This window comes from Anas platyrhynchos, chromosome 21 (genome assembly GCF_047663525.1).
Source record: "Anas platyrhynchos isolate ZD024472 breed Pekin duck chromosome 21, IASCAAS_PekinDuck_T2T, whole genome shotgun sequence".
Classification (NCBI taxonomy): Eukaryota; Metazoa; Chordata; class Aves; order Anseriformes; family Anatidae; genus Anas; species Anas platyrhynchos.
The window spans coordinates 12,296,916-12,319,718 of NC_092607.1; the positions used below are offsets into that span (position 1 = coordinate 12,296,916).

General features: G+C 43.9%; 3 protein-coding genes across 3 annotated transcripts; 2 read left to right on the plus strand and 1 right to left on the minus strand.

Moving 5' to 3' along the window:
• Window positions 1–1,062: 1,062 nt before the first annotated feature.
• Window positions 1,063–7,295, plus strand: FAM210B (family with sequence similarity 210 member B). The gene is made up of 3 exons (XM_027442875.3): window positions 1,063–1,324; window positions 3,029–3,201; window positions 4,015–7,295. The coding sequence occupies exons 1-3, from the start codon at window positions 1,154–1,156 to the stop codon at window positions 4,229–4,231; spliced, it is 561 nt and encodes a 186-aa protein (XP_027298676.3). The 5' UTR covers window positions 1,063–1,153; the 3' UTR covers window positions 4,232–7,295.
• A 390-nt stretch (window positions 7,296–7,685) lies between these two features.
• Window positions 7,686–14,118, minus strand: AURKA (aurora kinase A). The gene is made up of 9 exons (XM_027442790.3): window positions 13,990–14,118; window positions 13,704–13,794; window positions 12,323–12,605; window positions 11,676–11,754; window positions 10,794–10,985; window positions 10,342–10,480; window positions 9,815–9,963; window positions 8,985–9,159; window positions 7,686–8,392 (listed from the first exon to the last, which is right to left on the minus strand). The coding sequence occupies exons 2-9, from the start codon at window positions 13,755–13,757 to the stop codon at window positions 8,201–8,203; spliced, it is 1,263 nt and encodes a 420-aa protein (XP_027298591.3). The 5' UTR covers window positions 13,758–13,794; window positions 13,990–14,118; the 3' UTR covers window positions 7,686–8,200.
• Window positions 14,119–14,262: 144 nt separating this feature from the next.
• Window positions 14,263–22,764, plus strand: CSTF1 (cleavage stimulation factor subunit 1). The gene is made up of 7 exons (XM_038166398.2): window positions 14,263–15,338; window positions 15,783–15,953; window positions 16,587–16,782; window positions 18,194–18,471; window positions 19,191–19,388; window positions 19,973–20,363; window positions 21,868–22,764. Exons 1-7 carry the CDS (start codon window positions 15,219–15,221, stop codon window positions 22,125–22,127), a joined length of 1,614 nt encoding a protein of 537 aa, XP_038022326.1. The 5' UTR covers window positions 14,263–15,218; the 3' UTR covers window positions 22,128–22,764.
• Window positions 22,765–22,803: the final 39 nt, after the last annotated feature.

Below are 22,803 nucleotides of genomic sequence, written 5' to 3' on the forward strand. Positions count from 1 at the left end.
TGTGTCTGAGAGTGTTGGTCAAGTGCTTCTTGAACTCTGGCAGGCTCGGTGCCGTGACCACTGCCCTGGGCAGCCTGTCCCAGTGCCTAGCCACCCTCTGGGTGCAGAACCTGTCCCTAACCCCCAGCCTGACCCTCCCCTGTCCCAGCTCCATGCCGTTCCCTCGGGTCCTGTCGCTGTCCTCAGAGAGCAGAGCTCAGCGCCTGCCCCTCCACTCCCCTTGTGAGGGAGCTGCAGGCCGCCATGAGGCCTCCCCTCGGCCTCCACTTCTCTAGGCCAAGCGTTCAAACCAAGTGACTTCAGACACTCCTGAATATTTTCTATCTATTTTTCTGAATAGTATCTTGTATACCCTTCTTTGGAGTCTCTCTAACAGTTTTACCTCTTTCTTGTATTGTGTTGCCCAAAACTGCACACAGTGCTTGAGGTGAGGCTGCACCAGCACTGATGACTGTGTGACAATGACAAGAGAATCCCTTCCCTTGACTGGCTAGCAGTGCCTTAACTGATGCACCCCAGGGTACATCCTGGGCCCTCCTGGAAGGTTAAATGGCTGAAAAAACACAAATTTCACAAATGTGCAGGAATGACAATGCAAATTTCCAGGAATTACATGACAAATGTCCAGGAATCACACCACAAATGTCCAGGAATTGCTATGAGCTTGTCCCACTCTGCCATGGATGGATCTTTCCCATCAACTGAAGTTAAAAATGGGTCTCATGGGGACACAGGGAGCCCCCTGCCAGAGCCACCTCCCCGCCACCTCCCATGCTTGTCCCACAGGGGTTGTACTTTATTGGTGTCTTTAATTCTTATTTTGCACGTTAAGGTTGTGGTCTGCCAACAACGCTTCACAGGTGATGCCTCTCCCTGTCAGCAGGCTTCATCTGCGCCCCGGGGTGCCACGGGACAGCCCTCAGGACACCAAAACAAGCGCACCCTGCCCCGTCCCACCTCAGGACCTCGCCCACCTCAGCGGGCACCCCTCCCCAACACTCCCCCTTCCCCAGGCGGGCGCTGCCCCTTTAAGAAGGAGCCCGCCCGCCACCACCCTCCCCGCTGTCAGCTCCGGGAACCCGCCCGCCCGCGCCACCGCCGGCTGCGGCGTTTCTCAGGTTTGAGCGCCCGCCCGCACGGCCCGGGCGCTGCCATGTTCCGCCTGCTGCTGCGCACGGGGCCGCCGCCGCCCCGCGGGCCCCCCCTCGCCTCCGCCGCCCGCCGCCGCCGTTGCTGCCCGCCCCCTGCCCCGGGCCGGGCTCCCCTCAGCCCACCGCCGGCCCCTCTCGTAGCGCTGAGGGCCGCCGCCGGCAGCTCGGCCAAGGTAGGCGGCGGGGAACGGCCCCTCCGCACCCTGCGAGCTGCCTGGAGGTGGCACCACAGGGCTGGGGGGACGGGGGCTGTTTTGGGGTGAGAAGGGGGGATTTGGGGTGATGGGGGCGGAGGTTGTGTGGTTGGTGGGCTGCGCTCCTCGCCCAGCTGGACGGGGCCGTGCGGGGCAGTCCAGGTAGCGCTTGGTTTGTTCAGCATCCTGCTTCGGCACCACCCAGAAACTGCCAGCTGTGGGGGGCTCGGAGCACGGGTGAAGGGAGAAGGAGCTGGGTTTTGGTTCCTAAGAACCATTTGTTCAACGTGTCTGTGCTGCACCGGCCCAGGGTGCACCTACCTCCGTGGGCAGTCAGCGCCTGTTTCCCTGGCACCTGAAATGAGATGTTTTCCTCTGAAATCGGTCCTCATGTTGGGCTCCTTAAATAGATCGTGCCCATCTTTCTTTGGATGACACATCACTGTGTTAAAAGCTAAAATGCCATTCGAGCCATGCCCGGCTTTTAGGAAAATCATGCTGTTGAATAAATGAGTGTGCTTGGCTAGGCATGTGGTGCTGGTTTTGGCAGTAGGTGTTACGAGACTGTTCTGCTTGGTTAATTCAAGTAGTCCCAGTTCATAACTCAGTATCTAAATTTTATGGAACAGAATTTAAAATCAGAATTCCTTCTCCTTCCCTCTAATAAAACTGAAGAGTGAGAATGACTTCAGAAACACTGCTGTATGTGGTAAAGTAGCCGCCGTGTAGTACAGCCACAGTGTTACGTGGCTGGAAGTACTAAGGTTATTTACCTGTGAACCCTGTCTTCTGCTTAATGAGCTTGTTTTAAAAATAAGTATTTGAATCTTGTTTCTTCATTTACTGTCTAGTATTAAATCTGGTTTTAGCAAAAAAAAAGAGGTTGGGTGAGTTTTTGTTGGTAGTTTTTGTTGTGTTTTGTTTGTTTTTTTTTTTTTCTTTCTTTCTTAGTCAAGCTTCAGTTCTGTTCACGTACTGTCTTGGTTCATAAGCCAAAGTAAAAGAATAAAAATAAAAAAAAAATAACATTATTCATTATGTTTGAAAACTTTAAAAACACAAGAATCAGAATAAATCCTAGCTGACAATCTTGCCAAGTCCAGGAATGAACCAAAAGCAGTAGCACTCCCCTTGTTCTTCCTTTTGTCAGCCGACCTACAGAGGGTTCTTTGTAGGAGCCTGAATGCTGGACCTCTTCTATCAGTAAGTTGTTAGCAGGCTGGAATCAGTGTGGCATCATGTAGGCTTCCAGTGCCATCAATTGCCTAGCTGTGTTATGAGAATTTGCTGTACAAAGCTGAGCTGGGTATGAGCAAAATTCTCTGGCATCTCAGTCTCGCTTCTCAAAAGCTGCGTGAGTGTGTCTTGGCACCCGTTTGGATCAGATGGAAGGCTGGGACCATAACAATTCTTTTTAATGATGGAACCTGCATTTATGTAAGAACTTGCACCAAGCTCAGCACACCTGTTTGATGTGAATAGTTGGAAATGGGAACTTGTATGGACTCGGCCTACAGGCATCAGCTATTCTGAAATGAAAAAGCAAAAGCACATTACTGTCTTTCCCAAAGCCTTCCAAGTAGCACTGTACTCAAGCCAGTTGCTTCGTTCTTTCAAATCTGTTCAACTGACTAGAATATAATATTGTACTTAATGCTAATTAATGTTTTGTTTTCTCTTTAGGATGTGGGTGGATCCCCTAACAAAGCAGCCACAGATCTCAGCAGTGAAAACAAGAAACTCAATAAATCCCAGCAGCTGAAAAAAGTTTTCAAAGAATATGGTGCCGTAGGGGTTTCATTCCATGTTGGAATTTCATTAGTATCTCTAGGAATCTTCTACCTGGCTGTGTCAAGGTACGGTTTGACTGTATAGCCTCTAGGTAATGGTTTAGACAAGAAAAATGTTCTACCATTGTGCTTATTTCTGGAAAGAGATGTGCTCTGTGCTTGTTTGAGCTATATACAGGAATCTTCTGAATTTTGGGTATTGATTGATGCATAAATGGATCTAATTTCCAATCAGGTATGAGTGAATATAAACTTGCTTGGTCATTCTATATAAGTTCATTGACTGTGGTGGGCTGGTGAAAACAACAGAGTAGAGACTGTGCAAGAGTAACTAAAGAAGAATTTATTTTGTTTTGCAGAGATATCTTTTGTTCTCAAGCAGTAGCATGGCCTGTAGAGATAGAGCTGTATGAAAGTGCTGGAGCTTAGAGATAAATTTATTTTTCTGGGTGCTGAACTCCATTCAAACTGCAGAAGGCAACAGTCACTAAAACAGAGGATCAGGTTAAAAAAGAAAATGCCAGATAATAGAGACAGGTAGGAAATGCTGAGGATGGTGCTGAACATTCTCCATGCTGTATCTGTACAGCTGTATAGCTAAGAGGATGTTTGACTTCATAGGGACCTGGCCAGTGTAAAAAAAAAACAACAAAGAAGTGCATCTCAATATATTATATGTACTATTGTTATAGAAATAATTTGGCTGTTACTGCTGGAAGAGTTCATTGTTTTTTGTTATTTAACATGTAAAATTAAACAAATTCCAGAGTTGGAATTACATCATGTTAAATTCCCTGAGTAAACAATACTCTTAATTTAAATCTTCTTTATTGTGCAATTTTAAAATAAGCTAAGAATTCTTATTTTCTTTTTCCACAGTGGTGTGGATATGACTGCAGTTCTCTTCAAACTTGGTTTCAGTGAATCCTCGCTGCAATCTAAAATGGCTGCTGGTACAAGCACTTTTGTGTTGGCATATGCTATTCACAAATTGTTTGCTCCGGTACGAATCAGCATTACTATAGTTTCTGTGCCATTTATTGTCCGATACTGCCGAAAGATTGGTTTCTTCAAACCACCTACCCCAAATCCATGATAACTTCTTCTTGTTTTTTACTCTTTTTATTATTATTATTTTAATGTTCAATATTCATGTAGCTTTTCAGATTGATAAATTTCTTTAAAATACTTATTTGGGTTTCATGTTAATGCTGACCTTCTCTTGCATTTCTCACTTGTTCTTTCAGGTAAATGTAATGCAGTGAAAAGTGCTGCCCTTATCTTTTTTTCCCTTTGCCACCTCTTTTTTTTTTTTCCTCAGAAATAGCTGTTAAAATATCTGTTTTCCACTGCAAGTGGTAATATAAATGCTTGACAATGAACAGTCTTTTGAACACACAGTTCTGGGTCTTTATAATCTATTTTTTTGGAGTATAACTTTTTTCATATCAAAATACAGCTGCAGCAGTAGTTTATTACTGCATAGATATTACTGGGAAATAATCTTATTTTCCTAATAGTCTGTGGATTAAATGATATCCTACTATATGAATGGGTCTTTTTGGTAAGCAAATATATATTGGGATCTGAGGCAATATGTAGGAGTTTTTGTTATAAAAGACATGTTATGATCCTGGTCTTCCAATCCAACACCCATGCCAAGCTAATTTTAGTGAGTACCCATATGCTTAATTATTGCACAGTGATAATTATTTTAGCTAGAATTGGTAATGTACTTCATGTACTTCTCTGAAGCTACAGCTTCTTTGTGTTGCTTTCATGTTTCAAGATTTTGTTATTTGAAAATGTCCTTTTCTGGCCTTTCTAAGGTTGGTTGTTTTTTTTTGTTTATTTGTTTTTGTTTTTTTTAATGCTATAAACTAAGAGATCCTGAGTTTAGCGAAATCAGTATAACCAGAATTACCTCCTGTGTGAACATATTCCAAAGACCAAGTCAGATGCAAGGTATCTATGGGTTTTTCATGTACTGAGGCCTAACTTTTGTACTGGGGACACTTTTTTTTTCTGAAAACTGACCACAACTGCTTTCTGCTCCTGTGGATGAATCTCAGATCTGGGACTGACGTCCAGACACTACAATTCAGATATCAAGAGTAATTATTATGCTTTTGTCTGACAGAACGTTATTCTGTCAGAATATTATTATGACAGAATAATATGACAGCATATTATGACATTCTGTCAGAATGTTGTTATGCTTTTGTCTGCTGAATGTACCAGTTAGAGGTGTAATACATACTACTCAGTTAACCGAAGACTGGATCTCAAAACTAGGTACTTGGCTTAACATTCCATGGTAAACCTGAGTTTTAGACTTAGGACTAAGCTTCTGTGAGATGATTGAAGCCAGATCCAAGAATCTTTTAGATCTGCTCCTCCTTCCAGGTCTGTTCTTTTTACATTGTCTGCCTCCATCTTTATGCTTGTCATTTGTACCAAGGTGGCTCTGGCACAGAGCTCTTTGTACAGGAATCTGACTGAACTAAAATGGCAGAAAACTACCTTGGCCATTAAAGTTTGTTTTTTTGCCATGTTAGTGAATCGTGAAGAAGGAATAGTGCTGAAGGCCCTAGAGGAGGAGGAGCAAGTCATTTCTCTTTTTGTCAGCAAGCTGTTAATGCAGCTCAGACATGTTAAATTACACTCTAACACCTTTACCATTCAGAAAGTCCAACCCCGAGACTGGTTGGGTGCTCTGAGGATTCTTGAGATCGCAAGTGAGAAAGGAGAGGTCACACTCTAGAAAAATAAATGGTAGCTACATATGTACTTACACCTCTGTACTATTGCTACCCCTTGGTTCATCAGAGAACGGGGAAATTGGAAGAGACATTTCCTTTGTCCTGTGGAAGCAAGCTGTTATTAGAGCCTACCTCCTGAAAACCTTGGCAATGGCTTTGTCACAGATAGGGTGTGCTGTTAGCCCCGTATCTTAAAATGGAAACCGCTGCCAGTGAGCAGGTACACCGACTTGATCTATAATGTGTAGCATAAACACAAAGGCACATTACATAGATAAACACTTCTCAAAATACTAACCTTTGACAGGACATACTGACTCAGCCTTGCAGTATGGCCTGCTTCCCTGGGAGCTATATGCTCAATCCTCTGGCACAGCTTGTTGTGCACAGCTGCTTGTTAGGATACAGAGCCAATGCTCTGCTGTTTGGTGTGTATGAGGAATAGCAGTCAGGTCCATTTTGGCTAGCTTATTTAAAAAATTAAAAAGACAGGATTTGTCCCACTCTATGCCTGCTTTGCTGTATGGCTGCTGAAGCTGACAGCACCCTCTATGAGCTAACTACCTTGCTGCTATCTAAACCGTAATTAGAATTTGTTTCATATCAGCTTGTCCCTGAAGGAAGCTCTGCCTTCTACCCTTGATAAGTCAGGATATTATATTGTTACTTAAAGTTTATTGCTGGCTGTTTAGTGAGTAAAAACCTGTAGGATCTACATAAACAACAAGTGAAGGGTTACTGTGTTGTTACATGCAACCAACACTTCCCTAGCTTTCCAGGACCTGCTGCCTTCTGGAGTGAGTGGAGATACAAAGTGTCAAGTAGACAGACAGTGTATCTTAAGAGTAAGTGTAATGAGCTCTGTTGCCCCTGATCTAAGAAACATGTTCTTTTCTGTGTGTCCTCTAGCTGTTCAGGTCACTGTTCTCTTAGCTAAGGGTAACAATGATTTCAGAATAGTCAAGTGATGAGATTCTTGTTTATCTGATCAGTTAGTTTTAAAAAAAATAGGTGCTTTGTCCTAAAGTTAGAGAAGTAGGATACAGGCTTCTTTTCCTTTTCCAAGAAGTACTTCTCTAAAACAGGAATTGTTTAAAGCAAATGCACCTAGAAGTTATTAACAAGGCATCAGCGCTAGAGCTTTTCTTTCAGTAAAGAAAGAGGGCTTCATTAAGTTGGGACCAGACTTCAGCTTACCTACTAATAAGATAGAGTTGTATAAACTGACAATTTGTTTAGATAAGTTTCTGCAAAGTATATTTTAAATTAATTTGAGAATATATTTTAAAATCTAGAATCCTTGCTTGTAAAAAAATCATTTTTTAAATGGTTTGTAAAATAGTGAAGGAGACCTTAAGGTCTTATGTTAATAAAAATACAATAAATTGCTTTCTCATAGCATTTCCTTGAAGTGTTTTACTAGAAAAGAGGTGGTTTGCATGTTTTGTTTCTCAGTGTCTTTCCTTGTCTACAAACAAGTTGCACCACAATTTAAGTCAGTTTCTTTTAAATCTCTATCTTTTCAAAATTGCAAACATCTTTTAGTGTCTTAAGAAGCTTCTTAATGCTATGCCATTTATTTCCTACCTTTTAATACTGTGTTGTGATTGAAGAAAAGTAGCCACACACACCTCTTTCAAGAATATCAGCACTTTGATATCAGCTTACTTTTCAACCAAGAAAAAACCTTGCTCTGTAATCATGGATGTGAAGCCAAGCTGTACTGTAGTATGACATTAAAGACAAGTGATTTAGATGGGGGCTGCAGAAGCAATAAGTGTACCATGCTTGTAACAATATATAACAAGTCTTTATTTTAAACGTTGAGTGCTCACATTTAAGGCAAAATTAGAGACAAAAATCCATACATCATTCAGGACACAAATGCATTCACCTGACTCAGTTTCAGATTACACCACAGGTACGATACCCTTAGCAGCCCAATGAGTTCATAGGCAGGCATCTCTGGGATATTGCACTGTTCAATAAGACAGAATCACAACTGCCTCTTGGTACTGGAACAATGATCTATAACCATGACAGACCACATCATAAAGGCCTTGAACAGCATAATACTTAAACCTGGCCCACGTGTAGTTATATTTCAAGTATATTAAGAATTCCACAACCTCCAGCTAGAAGTCAAATAGATTTACACTGAAATTTGAGATAAGTTCAAGCTGACAACCAACCTAAAGACTTGTGTTCCTTATTGCCACTGGATTCCAAGACCTGCTTTTCTTATTATATTACAGCAGTCACAGTACAGAACTCCTCTCATTGATCCAATGAGATTATCCTTGTTAAGACTGCGTTCTGGGTGGGGCAGTAACATCACTCTTTCTGCTGTTGGGCAACTTCGTAGAGTTTGCTGTAATCCAGGGATGAACAAGTACATCCTTCAAGGGCATCCGATGGAATGGGTTATGCTTCAGGAGCTTTGAAATTAAATCCTTTGCACCTTCTGTTACAAATGCAGGATACTTGAACTCCACCTGGTAAAAGGAAACAAAAAAGATTATGCAAAGTTCTTGGGCACTAATCAAAATTAAAGAGCCACAGGGCTGTACCCTCCAAGGCACAGATAGGAAGAAAAGTTGTCAGCCTTGTGGGATGTGCACTGTGCCTATTTAATTTCAACAGGGTTATGATGAAAACAAGGTTCTTGCTGCATGTAGATGTTAAGCTAGTGCTAGTGTACTTTTCAGTGTATTTCAAATACAAGACTAGTTTCCTGGAACCTTTCTAGAGCACAGAACAGGAAAAATCAAGTTTAATACCTTGAATGTTAAATTTTATAAGCCAAAAAAATTAAAGGTGGAAAAGACTAGTTGCTTTATGAAGAGGTGGATATTCAGATGCAGGCAGAAACACGACAGAAACAAGAAGCCAGGCAAAGTCTTAAGTCTCTTCAGCTAATACTGGAGTGACTGAGGACAGTTTTAGCAGCCTAGTTTTGTGCACATCTCATTATGTCTTACTATACTTCTAGTTCTACATGCCCTTCCTCAAGGCAACTTGTAGTTAAGCTGTAAGAGAAGAACTGAAAGCAAAATTCAGCTAGTCTAAGTAAGTCATGGTACATACCCTAGAAATAGCTCTGTAGGTTTCCTGGTATGTTGCTGCTTCAAAAGGTGGCTTCCCTACAAGGAATTCATAACACAGAACCCCCAAGCTCCAAATATCCACCTTTTCATCATGTGTTCTTCCCTCAATCATTTCAGGAGGCAAGTAGTCAAGTGTCCCACACAGAGTTGTTCTCCTGAAAAAAAAGTTACAGTTTATCATTTACCCTTAATGGCAATTAAGATCTGTTCTAAGAAAAATCAAGATGTTAATGCCAGCAGTTAAGTTATCTATACCTCAGTGCAGTCTACCCCAGATGGACTCAGCAGCACTGACATTCCAGCAATAGGTTTGTTTTTTGTTTGTATGTTTTTGGATATTTTTTTTTTTAAAAAAAAAAAAACTTTTGCTTCAAAGCATTTAAAATCACAGTAGTCAGTCTTGCCCTTCTTTTTCCCCTCCTACCAGCTCACAGGTCAGACAGGCTTCCTTTTTCAGATGCAGTTAGACATACCCTAAGTATATTCTGGGTGTGTGGTATTTCAATGGAAGTTCTTATCTGTCACCTCAGGAACCACTACGAGCCTCCACCAGTACACTGCCCCAACCCTCTTGTTTCTGGTTCAGCAAGTTTTGAAATACACAAAGAGCAGAAGGAATATTGTCTCACTTTGCCACACCAGTTAAGACCCTCACTGCAGTAACCCAGTTCTTAAAGGATATTTTCCCCCAGTATTTTAGGAAGCTCACATTTGCCTCCATTCCATAACTAGAAGTTTAACAAGAAATCTAGCATTTTCATTTTCACCACACAAGTATTTCACTGTATAACTTATGTATTGCATTCTTACCTAGAAGATGGCGCATGCACAGACCATCCAAAGTCAGCAATTTTTAATTCTCCATTTGAGCCAAGCAGCAGGTTTTCTGGTTTGATGTCCCTATGAATCACGTTCTTTGAGTGGCAGTATGATAGGGCATCTGCTAGTTCTGTGATATACTGCAAATAGAAAGAAAACAAATCTGTCAAGCATGAAGACACCAGCATTCTAGCTTTACTGTCTAGAGCATAGTATATCCTAAGCATAATTAATGGTTTGAATTTAAGCAATGATTCCTTACACCCTTGAAGTAAGATAATACAAGCTCTGCCTGAAATGACCAAGAGTTTGTAGCATTGGGCAACACTGAATGTTGTTAAGTAATGCTGTGCAGTAATTTGTCTTCTCAACATATTGAGAAATAGATTAAAGTGCATCAACAAACAAGCATCTCATGAGTCAGCTTCACACAACGGACAGAATTTCATCTGGATAGCTTTATGCTTCAGGTACTCCAGATAAGAACAAGTGATGTACAAGCAGCTAGAACGACCTACAGTTGCAGTTCTTTGTTCATCAAACTTGGTAAGCTTCTGAAGTTCTTTGTAGACTTCTCCACGGGGTGCGTACTCTAGAATAAGATAGACTCTTGTAACATCATGGAAGTAGCCGTATAGTCTGAGAATATTGGGATGCCTGCAAGAAGATTTAAAGATTTTTCTGAACAAGGTATTTGTACAACTATAATACTTATAGGTACAGGACATATGATTTAATATAAATGCCACACAAAACAGTACAGTCCTGATTGCCATGTATTGCTTGCTTCATTGCAAATGAAGCAGAGGTAAGACTTACTTCTTTATGCAATATAGTAAGAATCTTAGTTTCAAGTTGTCATGTGTTTAAAAAGAAATTGCTGTTTTCACTGTCATGTTATCAAGAACAAGCTCTTTTTTTTTTAATTGAGCATAAACTAAGCAAAGAGAAATAGCTCACTAAGCTTTACCTAAGATGAGACTGTATTTCAACTTCTCTTCGTAGTTGATGTTCTACACCAGCTTCTTCAAGTTGTGTTTTAAATAGTACTTTCAGTGCAAGAATAAATTTACTCTGCTTTTCACGTGCTAGGTACACATTTCCAAATTTCCCTTTCCCCAGAGGACGACCAATTTCAAAATCATCAAGAGACCATTGTCTTCTGCAAAAGGAGAGATAGTTAAGTTACAAAAGCTGATACCTGCATGTACAAACAATGCTCCTGTTCAATAGATACTTGGTGATCTCAGCTAGATTTTGGGATTTAATGAAACACCACCAAACAGACAAAATGTTGAGACCTCTGACAAGATCCTGAAAGCTACTCTCTGGCTTCATAATGCTTATGCAGAGAAATACTGTCATCAGTCACACCTTACAGCAATAACAGAACTGTGTGTACTAAGCCAGGCACATTTCAATTTACTTCTGTATTCTGCATTGTCAGAATTGTTTTAAAGCTAGCCCTAATACAAGGTAACTTCATACACAGACTCCAGCCTCCTGCACATATAAAGGAGGAATATTTTCCCAGGAGTACACGCTGTGATTAGAGCAGTGGTTATCAGAATTCTCTCATGGGAAAAGCATTAAACAAAAGCTTTTCTTCAGATTACAGTAAATTCTTGTTCCTGAGGATTATCAGGTCCAAGTAAACTTTCCTAAGGTTTCATTGTGAAATGTTGCCTCTACGAAGCGTTTGGCCTCTGTTTTTAGCAATCAAAGACTGGAGTAGCCAGCAGCTACTTGCACAACACAGCAAGCTTAGTCGCAGCACAAAGTTATGGAAGTTAAAAGCAAGCCTAACCCAACAGCACTCAGTCAGCTGGAAAAATTTCAGCATGCAACTTACTTTTTATTCTCTTCATTTTTCTTTTTCGTAGGCTCTTCATTTTTCTGTTTAGAGCTGCTTTCTGCCTCAGAACTTTTTGCTGCATAAAGTAGATAAGTAAAACAACTTTAAGAGATAGACCAATCAACACAACACAAACTCACACGAGGAACAAGTATAACCTCTGTGCAGTCTCTACAATTCAACTATATTCAATAGTTAAAACTAGTGTAGTTTACTATTGGCAAAGCAACATAATTAGAATTGCATCAAAGTGTAATTCCAAGTCTTCTTGAAATTAAACAAGCTTCCCCCCACCCATACAATATCCTTGTGTATCAGATTAGCATGCATACTGGAGAAACTAATGCAGGAGTGCCAATTTTATTCATTCACAGCTGACTGATGAGGATCTGTAAGCTTTCCAGAGGAAAGAAACACTTATGTTGGCTCTAAATACCTGATTCTGGCAACACAAATAGTACGGTAACATCTAAGTTATAGTACATGCTGCTGTTCTGTTTCTGGGTGCAACCACTTATTTCTCTACATTACTGTCCCCCACATCATCCGCATGAGTTTTACATTTTCTTCACCGCACTCTGCTTCATGGGCATATCCCAGTTGTCACAGACTGATAAATATGTGTACATCATCCTCAGAATTACCAGGTGCTGGAGCCTGTTGAGGTTTTTCATTGGTCTTGCTTGGAACCTGGGGTCTAGCCATTGGCTGGACCAGAAACTTGGGTCGGGGCTGCTGTGTTGTCTGGTTGTTAGACAGTTTTTGGTTTGATGGTACAGACTTCTGCGATTGCACAGGAACTCGCTGGGCAAGGTTTGAGGGACAGAGAACACGTTGTGCTTGACCTCCACTGTTCAATACCCGGCTCTGGGCAGAATGCTGAGACACAGGAACACGTTTTGGGCCATCTACAACAGCACTTGCAGTCTTCAGAAAGAAACAATTGTACATTAGTAATAGAATAACACTATATAGCCCTTATGATCCCATACCATAGAGTTGGGTGTGGGTTGTACCTCAGTAAGATACAGAGGTGGAAAAACATTAAGTAGTTAAAAATGAAATATTAGGGAATTCTGATTTTTTATTTTAATAATTGAATTTACCTGTAGAGAGCTGCCAACGTGTTAACAGCATGCTTATTTATAGCTGGCTATAGAACTTTTCCACACAAGCCTGAATAGCAGTAAAAACTTGTAAGCCATCAGACCTTTACTATAGAAAATATTTGCAACTGATATACAGCTTTAAGCTACTACTCCCTTGAATGGTGTGCATTTTAAGATGCCTTGCACTGCAACAGGAGTTCAGCAAAACAAAAGAGTTTATTTAGTAAGGTTCAGTGGACTACTTTTATTTTTTTTTTGCTGTCAGTAGGTGAAGGCAGTTCACATTTATATTTAAGAAATCTTTAATTGTTCTAGCATACTTCAGCTAGAATTAAGTTCCAACACTAATGATTGGCATCTCACATCGACACCTCTGATACATGTATTTTTTTCTTGTTCAACTCACAGACAAACGACTAAAAACAAGTTTTGCTTTTGTTGTCTTAAATCTTTACCAGGGCATGCTTGTTTTTAAGGTAAAAGAATAGGAACATCTGCAATTCTGTATATAAACACTTGCAGTCACAGAGATCTTGAGCACTCCCACACTGGCATGCGAACGTTAGCAGTGCTTTCCTGTGGAAGCCATTTCTCAAGTAAGTTACCTAGTGACATTTACTCCCTAGCTAAAGGATCCTACATTACACCTCAATCACCTCATCATTTTGAGAGCTCCCCAATTCAAGAGTCACATAATAATAGTAGTAATAAAAATAGTAGTAATAGAAAATAAAGAGCCTTGGGCATTGCTCTCCAACAGAAAGACTGCAAGACAAAGTTTACTGTGGCTTACTAGACACAGAAGGCACTGTTCTGTGTTCCTCCCCCTCTGTTATTTAGTAAGTTTAATAGTAACGGTCACAAGAGCCTCAAACTGCGTGATCAAGAGGAACGTATCTACCAGCCTAGGGATTACCTTAGGGACGCGAGCAGGGTTCCCAGAACGGTTCTCTTTTGTATTCTTGTCCATGGCACCTGAGGAGGGCAGGGCCCGCGTACAGCCTCACCTACGGCGAGAACACGGCGATGGCGGGCAGCCCACGGCGGAGCCTCACCTCAGGCCCTCTCCCACCTCCTGCCCACCGGGGCCCAGCCTCCCTCCCCCACAGACGCCTCACCCCCGGCCCCGCAGCCCCTCAGGCCGCCTCTGAGCGGGGAGGGCCCGACCCCGGGCCCGCTCCACCAGGCCCACAGGCGCTCACCTCAGGCCGCGGCCGCTCAGGCTGTTTGAATTCAAACGGCCCTCCCTTAAATACCCTTTAAACCACCGCCCCTCGCCATTGGCCGCCCTCCCGCCGCCCGCCGCCGCTGATTGGCTGCTTCCCCAGCGCCCCGCCCGCCGATTGGCGTCTCCTCAACGCGCCGCTCGTTGCCAGGCCCGAGCCTCGTCGCTTCCCCCCCTCCCTCCCCTCTACCGCGCAGGCGCAACGGCGGCCCGTCTGCGTATCCCGCGTCGGGCCGGACCGCCCGCCCCGGGGGCGGTGTTTGCGCTCCATGCGTATTTTACGTAGCGCCTGCCCCGCCGCCGGCTCCTTCCGTACTCCAAGTGCGCGGCGCGGCGCCCCGCTAACGCACGGCGCTCCGCAAAGTCTGCCCGGCCGCCTCCCGCCTTACGCAAATCGCGTATGTCCAGACCACCCACCTGTGGCAACGCTACAACTGCCGCCCCCTCCCCGCGGGCACCCAGGCCTCGCAGCGCCCCGACGGCGGCCGGGGGAAGGGCCCCAGGTTAGTCCCGCAGCCTGCGAGGCGCCGGCCTCCGCCCTCGCTGCCTACACACACACACACACACACACACACACCCGCGGTGCTGCCACCTCGCGTGAAGCCGGGCGCGAGTGGGGCCGCCCGCCTGCCTTTGTGTGGTGGTGGTGGCCGCGAGGTAGGTGCCCCGCGGGTGGCAGCTCCGCGCGAAGCCGGGAGGGCCGGGGTGAAGCAGGCCTCGCCGCCTCACGCTCGCCCCCGGGGCAGCGCTCCACGTGCCCTCGGCTCTTGAGGACAAGTGCGAAGGGGACGCCTTGCCCTGCTGCACCGCGCCGAGGGGACGCTCGGCCCGCAGGTTGGCTTCGCCGTGAGGTGAGCGGTGCTGAGCTGCGGCCGGTGGCAGCTTCTAAAAGCCTGCGGGTCATCGAGGAGCGGAGCCCGGACAGCACCGGCAGCGGGTGAGCGGCGCTGCTCGTGAGGACAAGCGCGACAAGGAGCGAGGGGCTGCGCTGGTGGCTCAGTGACCAGGCAGCTGCGAGGTCTTGCTCACGCCTGTGAGGAGGACCTTGGCCGGCGAGCGGCGGCCAGGACGAGGTTCAGTTTGTCAGGTCTCTGAAGAACCATAATCGAAGGCAACTCTTAACCGGCTCCGCGTCGCTAGGAACAAGTGCGAAGGCCGCCCCGTTGTGTTGGTGTTTACAAGCGGTACAGGATAGGGAAAAAGAAGATGTCAGGTCGTCGTGTCGCCGCGGCATGTGACAGGCGGCAGCTGCCAAGGGGCATGGGCAGCATGGCAGCGCCCCTCCTCGACCCGCGTCCGCTTCGACTGCCGTTTCTTGAGGCTGACGTGAGTAGGACTTTGGGGCGGGTGGCGGTGTGCTGTCGGGATGGGCTCTCAGCCTGCCCCGAGCAGGAAGCGTGGCAGTGAGCGCAGCGGGGAGGCGGGCAGCACGGAGCAGCAGCGCTGCCAACCAGCTCCACAGCCCGTTACTCGCCCCCGGTGCCCGCACACCCGCTGAAGCACCACCTCGACGCTTCCCGGGGCCGGGGCACAAAAGAATCCCGGCTGCCAGCCGCTTCCTATGACCCCCAGGGCGGGCCGGGGGCTGCACGGGCCCTATGGGGAAGGGTTGGGGATGGAGGAAGGGGGTGGGGGGGGGGGGTGCTAGGGGTCCCCCCGGAGCTCCGCTCCCAGCCCCTCCCCGCCGCTCGGGGGCTCCCTGCGGGCGTCACGCGTCACGTGACCGCGGGGGGGGCGCGCCGTGACGCCGCCGCGCTTGTCTCGCCGCAGAGCCGCCTCCCATCGATGTGCGGGCGCTCGATGCAGCAGCCCTCGCGCCGCAGCGTCCTGCGGGCCCGGCCGCCGCCGCCGCCTCCTCCCCTACCGCCGCCGCCCATCGATGCGCTCCGCGCTCCGGTCGCCATCTTAGGGGCAGAGCGAGGGAGGCAGAAGGAAGGGTCGGTAGGTACCGGGCCGCTCCCTGCACACACACACACGCACACACCGGGTCGTGTTGCCCCCCACCCACCCTAGAAGCCGCCCGGCCCTTGCAGCCCCGCCGGGGCTCAGCGCCCTCCCCGCCCTCATTCAGAGCCGCTGCCCCACGCCCCCTCCAGGGCCGGGTATCGCCCCCCCCAGGCCGGGGCTCGGGGCTGGCCGGGCGGGCAGCGGCTGCGGGCCGGGAACCTCCAGGGGGTGCCGGGCTCGGCGCTGTGACTGCCCTGCATGGCCCTCCGTGATCGCCTCCCGAGCTCCGCCCGCCCGGCTCCACCTGCCCGCCCGTGCCAGCACGAGGGATACCCGCAGAATGAATTCGAACTAGTAGCCTATCTTTTCCCTCCACAACGTTATTTTTGTTGTTGCTCCTTAGTGCAGCTCGCATTCCGTGTATTGGCCAGATTTTCATTTCTGCAGTAAATGAGCTCACCAGTTTTCTCCCATTTTCTTTCATTTCTCAGTCTCTGAATCTAACCTGAACTAAGCAAATACTAAATATCTCTGCACCACAATTCATCAGATGCGTTTTACTTAAAGCTTTTAATTGTGTCATGCGTATCTATCATAAATAATTTTTCTTGTTCTTTTATATTTCAGGCCCCTCCGAGGCACTCCTTGCTCACAATGTATAGAACAAAAGTCAGCTTGAAAGACCGTCAGCAACTTTATAAATTGATAATTAGTCAGCTACTATATGATGGATACATAAATATTGCCAATGGCTTAATAAATGAGATAAAACCACAATCAGTCTGTGCACCATCTGAACAACTGCTGCACCTGATTAAATTAGGTAAGGTGGGGGAAAAAATGAGCATAAAAGTCCAGTATCTAAATCCTTAGATTAAATCCATGTGAATTAAGGTTTTAGTGTTACTGACAATACATCTTTTATACTAAGCTTATTTCTAGTAATACCACAAAGTTTTTGTATATTTAGATGCAGCCTTTGTCTACGTGTTTTACTTTTTTTATGGTGCATTCCAGTTCTATGTTTCATTCTTGAGTGTGCATTGAAAGCAAAACAGGTCACTGAACGTTGTCAGAATGTTTGAACTTCTTTTAACGTGTTAGAATACCTGCCAAGGGTCCTCTGGGTGACTGACAACCTTCTAAAAATATGCTCGAGTAAACAAGATCACCAAGTCCACAGATCTAATAGGAAGTTAGATCTATTACTAAATTACAGCTCTCTGTGATTGTTCCTGAAAGTGTTGGAGAGGGACCAAGTCTTTCAACTGGCCATCTTCATTAGCTTCTATATACCACTCTCAAGAAAATAAGCTTCACGGTCTGGGGTCTCAGCAAAGGTATTGCCTGTTCTCTCCCTATACCTTTCTCTCTGAAAGTACATCTGTGCAGCACGCAGAAGTCAGAATTCCTGAGCTGCTGTAGAAACAAGCTGTCTAGGTTATTGGAAGAGGCTTAGCCATGACAGCATGTCTTCTCTGTATTGTAACTGAACTGGTTCTGCTGCTTCAACTAGTTGATTTACATGAGTATAAATAGGTGAAGTGTTGTGTCTGTCTGAAATGATCATGCTAGACTCGCAGATTGTAGATGAAAGCAGCAAAAACTTTTCTGTTGAAGTTGGTAACAGCAGTTAGGCACATAGCTGAAAAATTGCATGTCCTGTGTTGGTACGACTTCCAATGCTGAACTGTCTTTGTCCTGTAGACAGAATCTATCCTGCAAAACAAAAAAATTCTGTGGAGTGGGTGTGAAGTAATAATTTCCATTAGCAATGCTAGGATAGTAGTTTGTGGGGTGGAGTTTTCTCCTTTGATGCAGTAAAATGGAAAGAAGAGTAATTGGTAAATGCTTCTATTTTTTATTTTAAATGTCATGTAATAGCATTGGGGCTTGCTTCTCGCTTCTATAAGTTGACTATAGTCCAGTCTATGACTTCTGTAAGTGACTGATATTAAGTACTGTTAGGTACGCATATGATGTTCATGGTTGTATTTTCACAGTTAAGTTTAACAGAGCTGTGCTCAGCTTTGATATAGCCAAACTACCTTGCTTTCATCATGAATATTGCTGTACAACTAAACCTGTTCCACTAGCTTAGCCTTGTTCAGCATGGGCTGTCTCTTAAAGCCTGACTGCTGTAGCTGTTAAAGTCTATAGCATAGATCTGGACGTAGCATGTCTGTCTAAAGAGGAGGTGAACCTGGTTTACGAGTGTCAAATTCTCTTTTCAGGAATGGAAAATGATGACAGTGCTGTTCAGTACGCAATTGGACGGTCGGACACAGTAGCTCCAGGCACAGGAATTGACTTAGAATTTGATGCAGATGTACAGACCATGTCTCCTGAGGCTTCTGAATATGAGACTTGTTACGTCACATCTCATAAGGGACCATGTCGTGTGGCTACGTATAGCAGAGATGGGCAGTTAATAGCTACAGGATCTGCCGATGCCTCAATAAAAATTCTTGATACAGAGAGAATGCTGGCTAAAAGTGCTATGCCTATTGAGGTAAAATGTGACTTGAATCGTAGCCACTTCGTGAATTCTTGAGCTTCTGTCTGGGTTTCATGCAACGTCTGTGCCTTGTGGCTGGCTCAGTGAGTTGGACTTAATGTCTGTCTCACCCTATTTCCTTTCCAGCAGTGGTTTATAAAGTACCCTTGAAGAAAAGAAAGAAGACATAGAGAAAATATACTTGTGTGACTTCTTGCAGCAGCCTGGAGATCTGAGCCAGAAATAGCTTCTCATAGTTGTTGATAATTGCTGTGCTGTGTAAACACAGCTTGTCTTTGAACCCTCTTCTGGCCTCTGCAGCATCCAGTGGCTGTTTCAGTACTGGTTCCCAGAACGCATATTTATTTGCTTTATTTTTTCTCCCGATAACACTTACCAGGCAACAATTCAAAAGTGTAGTTTTTCAGAATATACACAACATTCTCAGTAGTATTCTGTATGAGTGAAAGTTGCTGTTTTCCCTGTTAGTACACCTTCCCTTAATTCTTTTGGCAATATAATATTTTGATTTGGACCCTTCATGAAGAAGGTGATACATTTTCTTGCATCAGTTTACTGCTGCTGATACTAGTTCATTCTTGAGCGAGTCCATTGACCTTAATGATTGGGGATATAAAGATACGGGGATGTTATCTGATAATTAATCAAGTATAAAATCTGCATTACCTGTCAAAAGCATGTCCCTTCTAATGCTAACTTGTTCCATGTTGCAGGTCATGATGAATGAGACAGCACAGCAAAACATGGAAAATCATCCTGTTATTCGGACTCTGTATGATCACGTGGATGAAGTTACATGTTTAGCTTTTCACCCAACAGAACAGATCCTTGCATCTGGTTCAAGGGACTACACACTTAAGTTGTTTGACTATTCAAAGCCTTCTGCCAAAAGAGCCTTCAAATATATACAGGTTAGATACTGTCATCCAGTTCAGAACAACCAAAGCTTGTGTGTAATTACTGAGCTATCAGTGAGCTGAATTGCATCCGAGTATGTAGGTGGTTAGGTGTGTAGGAGTATGTAGCTAACAAAATTTGCAGACGTGCCATTTTCTGTGTTAAGAGTCTGCATAACGGATACGTATACTTACAGTCTTTGACTGTCGTGTCTGCTTTTTGTTAATCTAGACCTAATCTAATATGGGTGACTTTGAAGTCAGTTACGTTATTGTGGTTCTAGAGACGAGTTTGGGATTATGTGGTGGTTTGATGGGCTGACAAAACCTTCTGCTACTGTTGTGCAATATCCCAAAAATAAATGGGCACAGCAAGCTGTTCTAGGAAAAAAACTGTGGTATATTTAAGTGTAGGCTGTCACAAGCTTTTTAATGCTATATAGAGCATTTTCCATTTTGCTGAAATACATCATGTCATGCTAATTGATAGTGTAACTAATTTTTAGCACTTTAATGCCACCAAAACTGACACATTTTAGCTTTTTATTTTTTATTTTTTTTAATAAACTTACACCAATTATGTATTTTTGATCAAACAGGAAGCAGAGATGTTACGCTCAATCTCTTTTCACCCTTCGGGAGATTTCATTCTTGTTGGTACCCAGCACCCAACTTTACGACTTTATGATATCAATACTTTCCAGTGTTTTGTGTCTTGCAATCCTCAAGATCAGCACACAGATGCCATTTGTTCAGTAAATTACAATGCAAGTGCAAACATGTATGTGACAGGAAGTAAGGATGGATGCATCAAACTGTGGGACGGTGTTTCAAATCGCTGTATCACTACTTTTGAGAAGGCGCATGATGGAGCTGAAGTCTGTTCAGCTATTTTTTCCAAAAATTCAAAGTATATCTTGTCAAGTGGAAAAGACTCTGTAGCTAAACTATGGGAGATATCCACTGGTCGAACACTGGTCAAATACACAGGTATGTATATGGCAGGTGACCTTCCAAGTACCTTCTTTTTCAGCTACTGACCAAGGGGCAGTGGCGGTGTTGTCTGAAAGATTAAGTCTGTTATATAGCTATAATCCTTAAAGGTAAGGGGAGACAGCTTCTTTGAAGATAAATTGCCCCATATTTTTTAAAACGTTTCATGTAAACTACATCAAGAAGACAAGCTGTGTCACTTTCAACCTGCTGAGTCTTAAGTAGAATTTTGGAGGCTTCTCTACCAGCATTATGCCATTGCTTTTGGAGGGGAACGATTGCTAAGCTAGGGAAAAAGAAATTGGAATGTGAATCCCCTAAAGTTTAGAACACTTGTGCAGAAGGTTTTGTTCCTTAGTTTTTCTTTAATGTGTTTTAGAAATGATGAGTATTTGGAGGGAAGGTGGAAGACCTCATTGCTTTTCTTGCTGATGATCATCTTTATTCTTGGGCTTGTCAGTTTATCCTGCACCCTTGGTCTAGCAAAAAAAAATACATATATAAAAAAAAAAGTAAGGATCAAAAGTAATGCATAATCCTTTTTGGGATAGAGTAGGCCTCTTGCCTGAGGAGTACCATGGACTGCAGGGGAATAAAATCCACATTGGGGCAGTTAAGAATTAGACTCTTGGGTAAATAAATGGTTCAAGTAAACCATGGCAATATTCTGAAAAATGTTTGCAGCCGTACTTTTTTGAAGGATGAAATTATGCACAAGGTAGCCACACTTCCAGCATGCTGACAATACCACACTTTGATCTCAGCAGGACTTGGGAAATTATGAAAGATGGAAACTGCATGCAATAGCAGTTACGTGACTGGGGAAGCTTTACGGTGAAGCAGCTGTGTGCTTAAGTACTGGGTGTTGTACCATGACAGAGGAGTGGATGCTGAAAATTTTTTGTTTCAGCTTTTGGGATCTGTGCAGTCCTTGTACACTAGCAGTATTTTTGCTCTCAACCAGCAGGGTGCAGCACCTCCTTAATAAACCCTTGCAAAATACAAGGTAGAAAGTAGGTCTATTCCTTGGAAAATAAATGCCTGCATCTGAAACACGTTTTATTTGAAGGGGGGGCAAAGGTATGGCCAAGGTAGGTCACACAATATGCTATATGATATTCAAAAGGAAAATTATTGATAACGAGGATCTCTGTCTCTTGCTACCTGTGATCTTTCTGGCTAGTTATAATTGTAAGCCTCATACAAAAGATGTAAGGTAAAACTGTTTGTTAAAGCTTACTGTTTGAACTCATACTGAGTGGTTGGACTTGATTGCCACAACTGGAGTGCTTAATCCTTCCGTCCTCTAAATTCTAGGATACACACTATATAGCTACAAAAGAATATCTGTAATTGATTCAGTTGTTCTACATGGAAGTTGTATAATAACAGAGAAGATAAGGCTTCTTTTAATAGTCTGCAGCAATTAGTAGATACAGGAGGTTTGCAAATTTCCTAGAAGAGATCCTATTTGAGTTAATATTTTCCTGCATATATTTAGGAGCTGGTTTGAGTGGACGGCAAGTACACAGAACACAAGCTGTCTTCAACCACACAGAAGACTACGTGCTGCTTCCAGATGAAAGGACCATAAGTCTCTGCTGCTGGGATTCAAGAACTGCTGAACGGAGAAATCTTCTTTCTCTTGGGCATAACAGCATTGTTCGCTGTATTGTCCATTCTCCTACCAATCCTGGCTTCATGACCTGCAGCGATGACTACAGGGCTAGATTTTGGTACAGAAGGTCAACAACAGACTAAGGACACTTTTATAAAACAGTGATTATCCAGATTCATTATATCATCTTGTATTGATTGTACTGCCAACAGATGCCTAGATGAGAGCCACGCTGTGTCTGTTTTCTTGTCGTTTTTTTAATTCTGTCAAACGTGGCAGAAAAATCGTGGAACACCAGGATGAAGTTTTGCCCCACGCTAATTTTTTATTAGTGTGTGGGACATTAATTTTTGTAAGTCATCTCTAATTTTACTCAAGGAGTTGGGGTGCGGAATAAAATGATCCTTGCAGGAAGGATTGTATTCTCCCATCTCTCTGAATCCTGCAAAAGATAATGTGACTAGATCTTGCTCAAACTGGGCAGTAAGAGCCAGTTTTGCTCTGCATTGTATCTGTGCAATCCCACTGAAGTCTGTTTAAAGAATGGATTACACAAGTAACAGCAGAACTTGGCAAATATTTTAATGAAGCCTTAAGCCGTCTTCAGTAAAGCTCTGTTTTGTATCTTTTAGTCTTCTTTTTTCCTCCAGTTCGCCAAGTGGACCTTTGATTCTGAGCCAGTCTTGTGCTATAAGAATTCAAAACACAATTTTAAACTGTTTAGATGAATTCAAGCAATAGTGTTCTAGTTCTGATATTAAAACTCAGAATTGAAATCTTGTCTTCTTTGGAATTTATCTTAACAAGTGTAATCTCAAA

Excerpts from the sequence above, each read along its gene's own strand:
- CSTF1 (XM_038166398.2), top strand. The coding sequence starts at position 15,219 with ATGTCAGGTCGTCGTGTCGCCGCGGCATGTGACAGGCGGCAGCTGCCA. Across the intron at positions 16,783-18,193 it reads GCTGCACCTGATTAAATTAG|GAATGGAAAATGATGACAGT; the intron begins GTAAGGTGGGGG and ends TTCTCTTTTCAG. Across the intron at positions 18,472-19,190 it reads AAAGTGCTATGCCTATTGAG|GTCATGATGAATGAGACAGC; the intron begins GTAAAATGTGAC and ends TCCATGTTGCAG.
- AURKA (XM_027442790.3), bottom strand. The coding sequence starts at position 13,757 with ATGGACAAGAATACAAAAGAGAACCGTTCTGGGAACCCTGCTCGCGTC. Across the intron at positions 12,606-13,703 it reads ACCCTGCTCGCGTCCCTAAG|ACTGCAAGTGCTGTTGTAGA; the intron begins GTAATCCCTAGG and ends TTCTTTCTGAAG. Across the intron at positions 10,481-10,793 it reads GAAATACAGTCTCATCTTAG|GCATCCCAATATTCTCAGAC; the intron begins GTAAAGCTTAGT and ends ATCTTCTTGCAG.
- FAM210B (XM_027442875.3), top strand. The coding sequence starts at position 1,154 with ATGTTCCGCCTGCTGCTGCGCACGGGGCCGCCGCCGCCCCGCGGGCCC. Across the intron at positions 1,325-3,028 it reads CCGCCGGCAGCTCGGCCAAG|GATGTGGGTGGATCCCCTAA; the intron begins GTAGGCGGCGGG and ends TTTTCTCTTTAG. Across the intron at positions 3,202-4,014 it reads TTCTACCTGGCTGTGTCAAG|TGGTGTGGATATGACTGCAG; the intron begins GTACGGTTTGAC and ends CTTTTTCCACAG.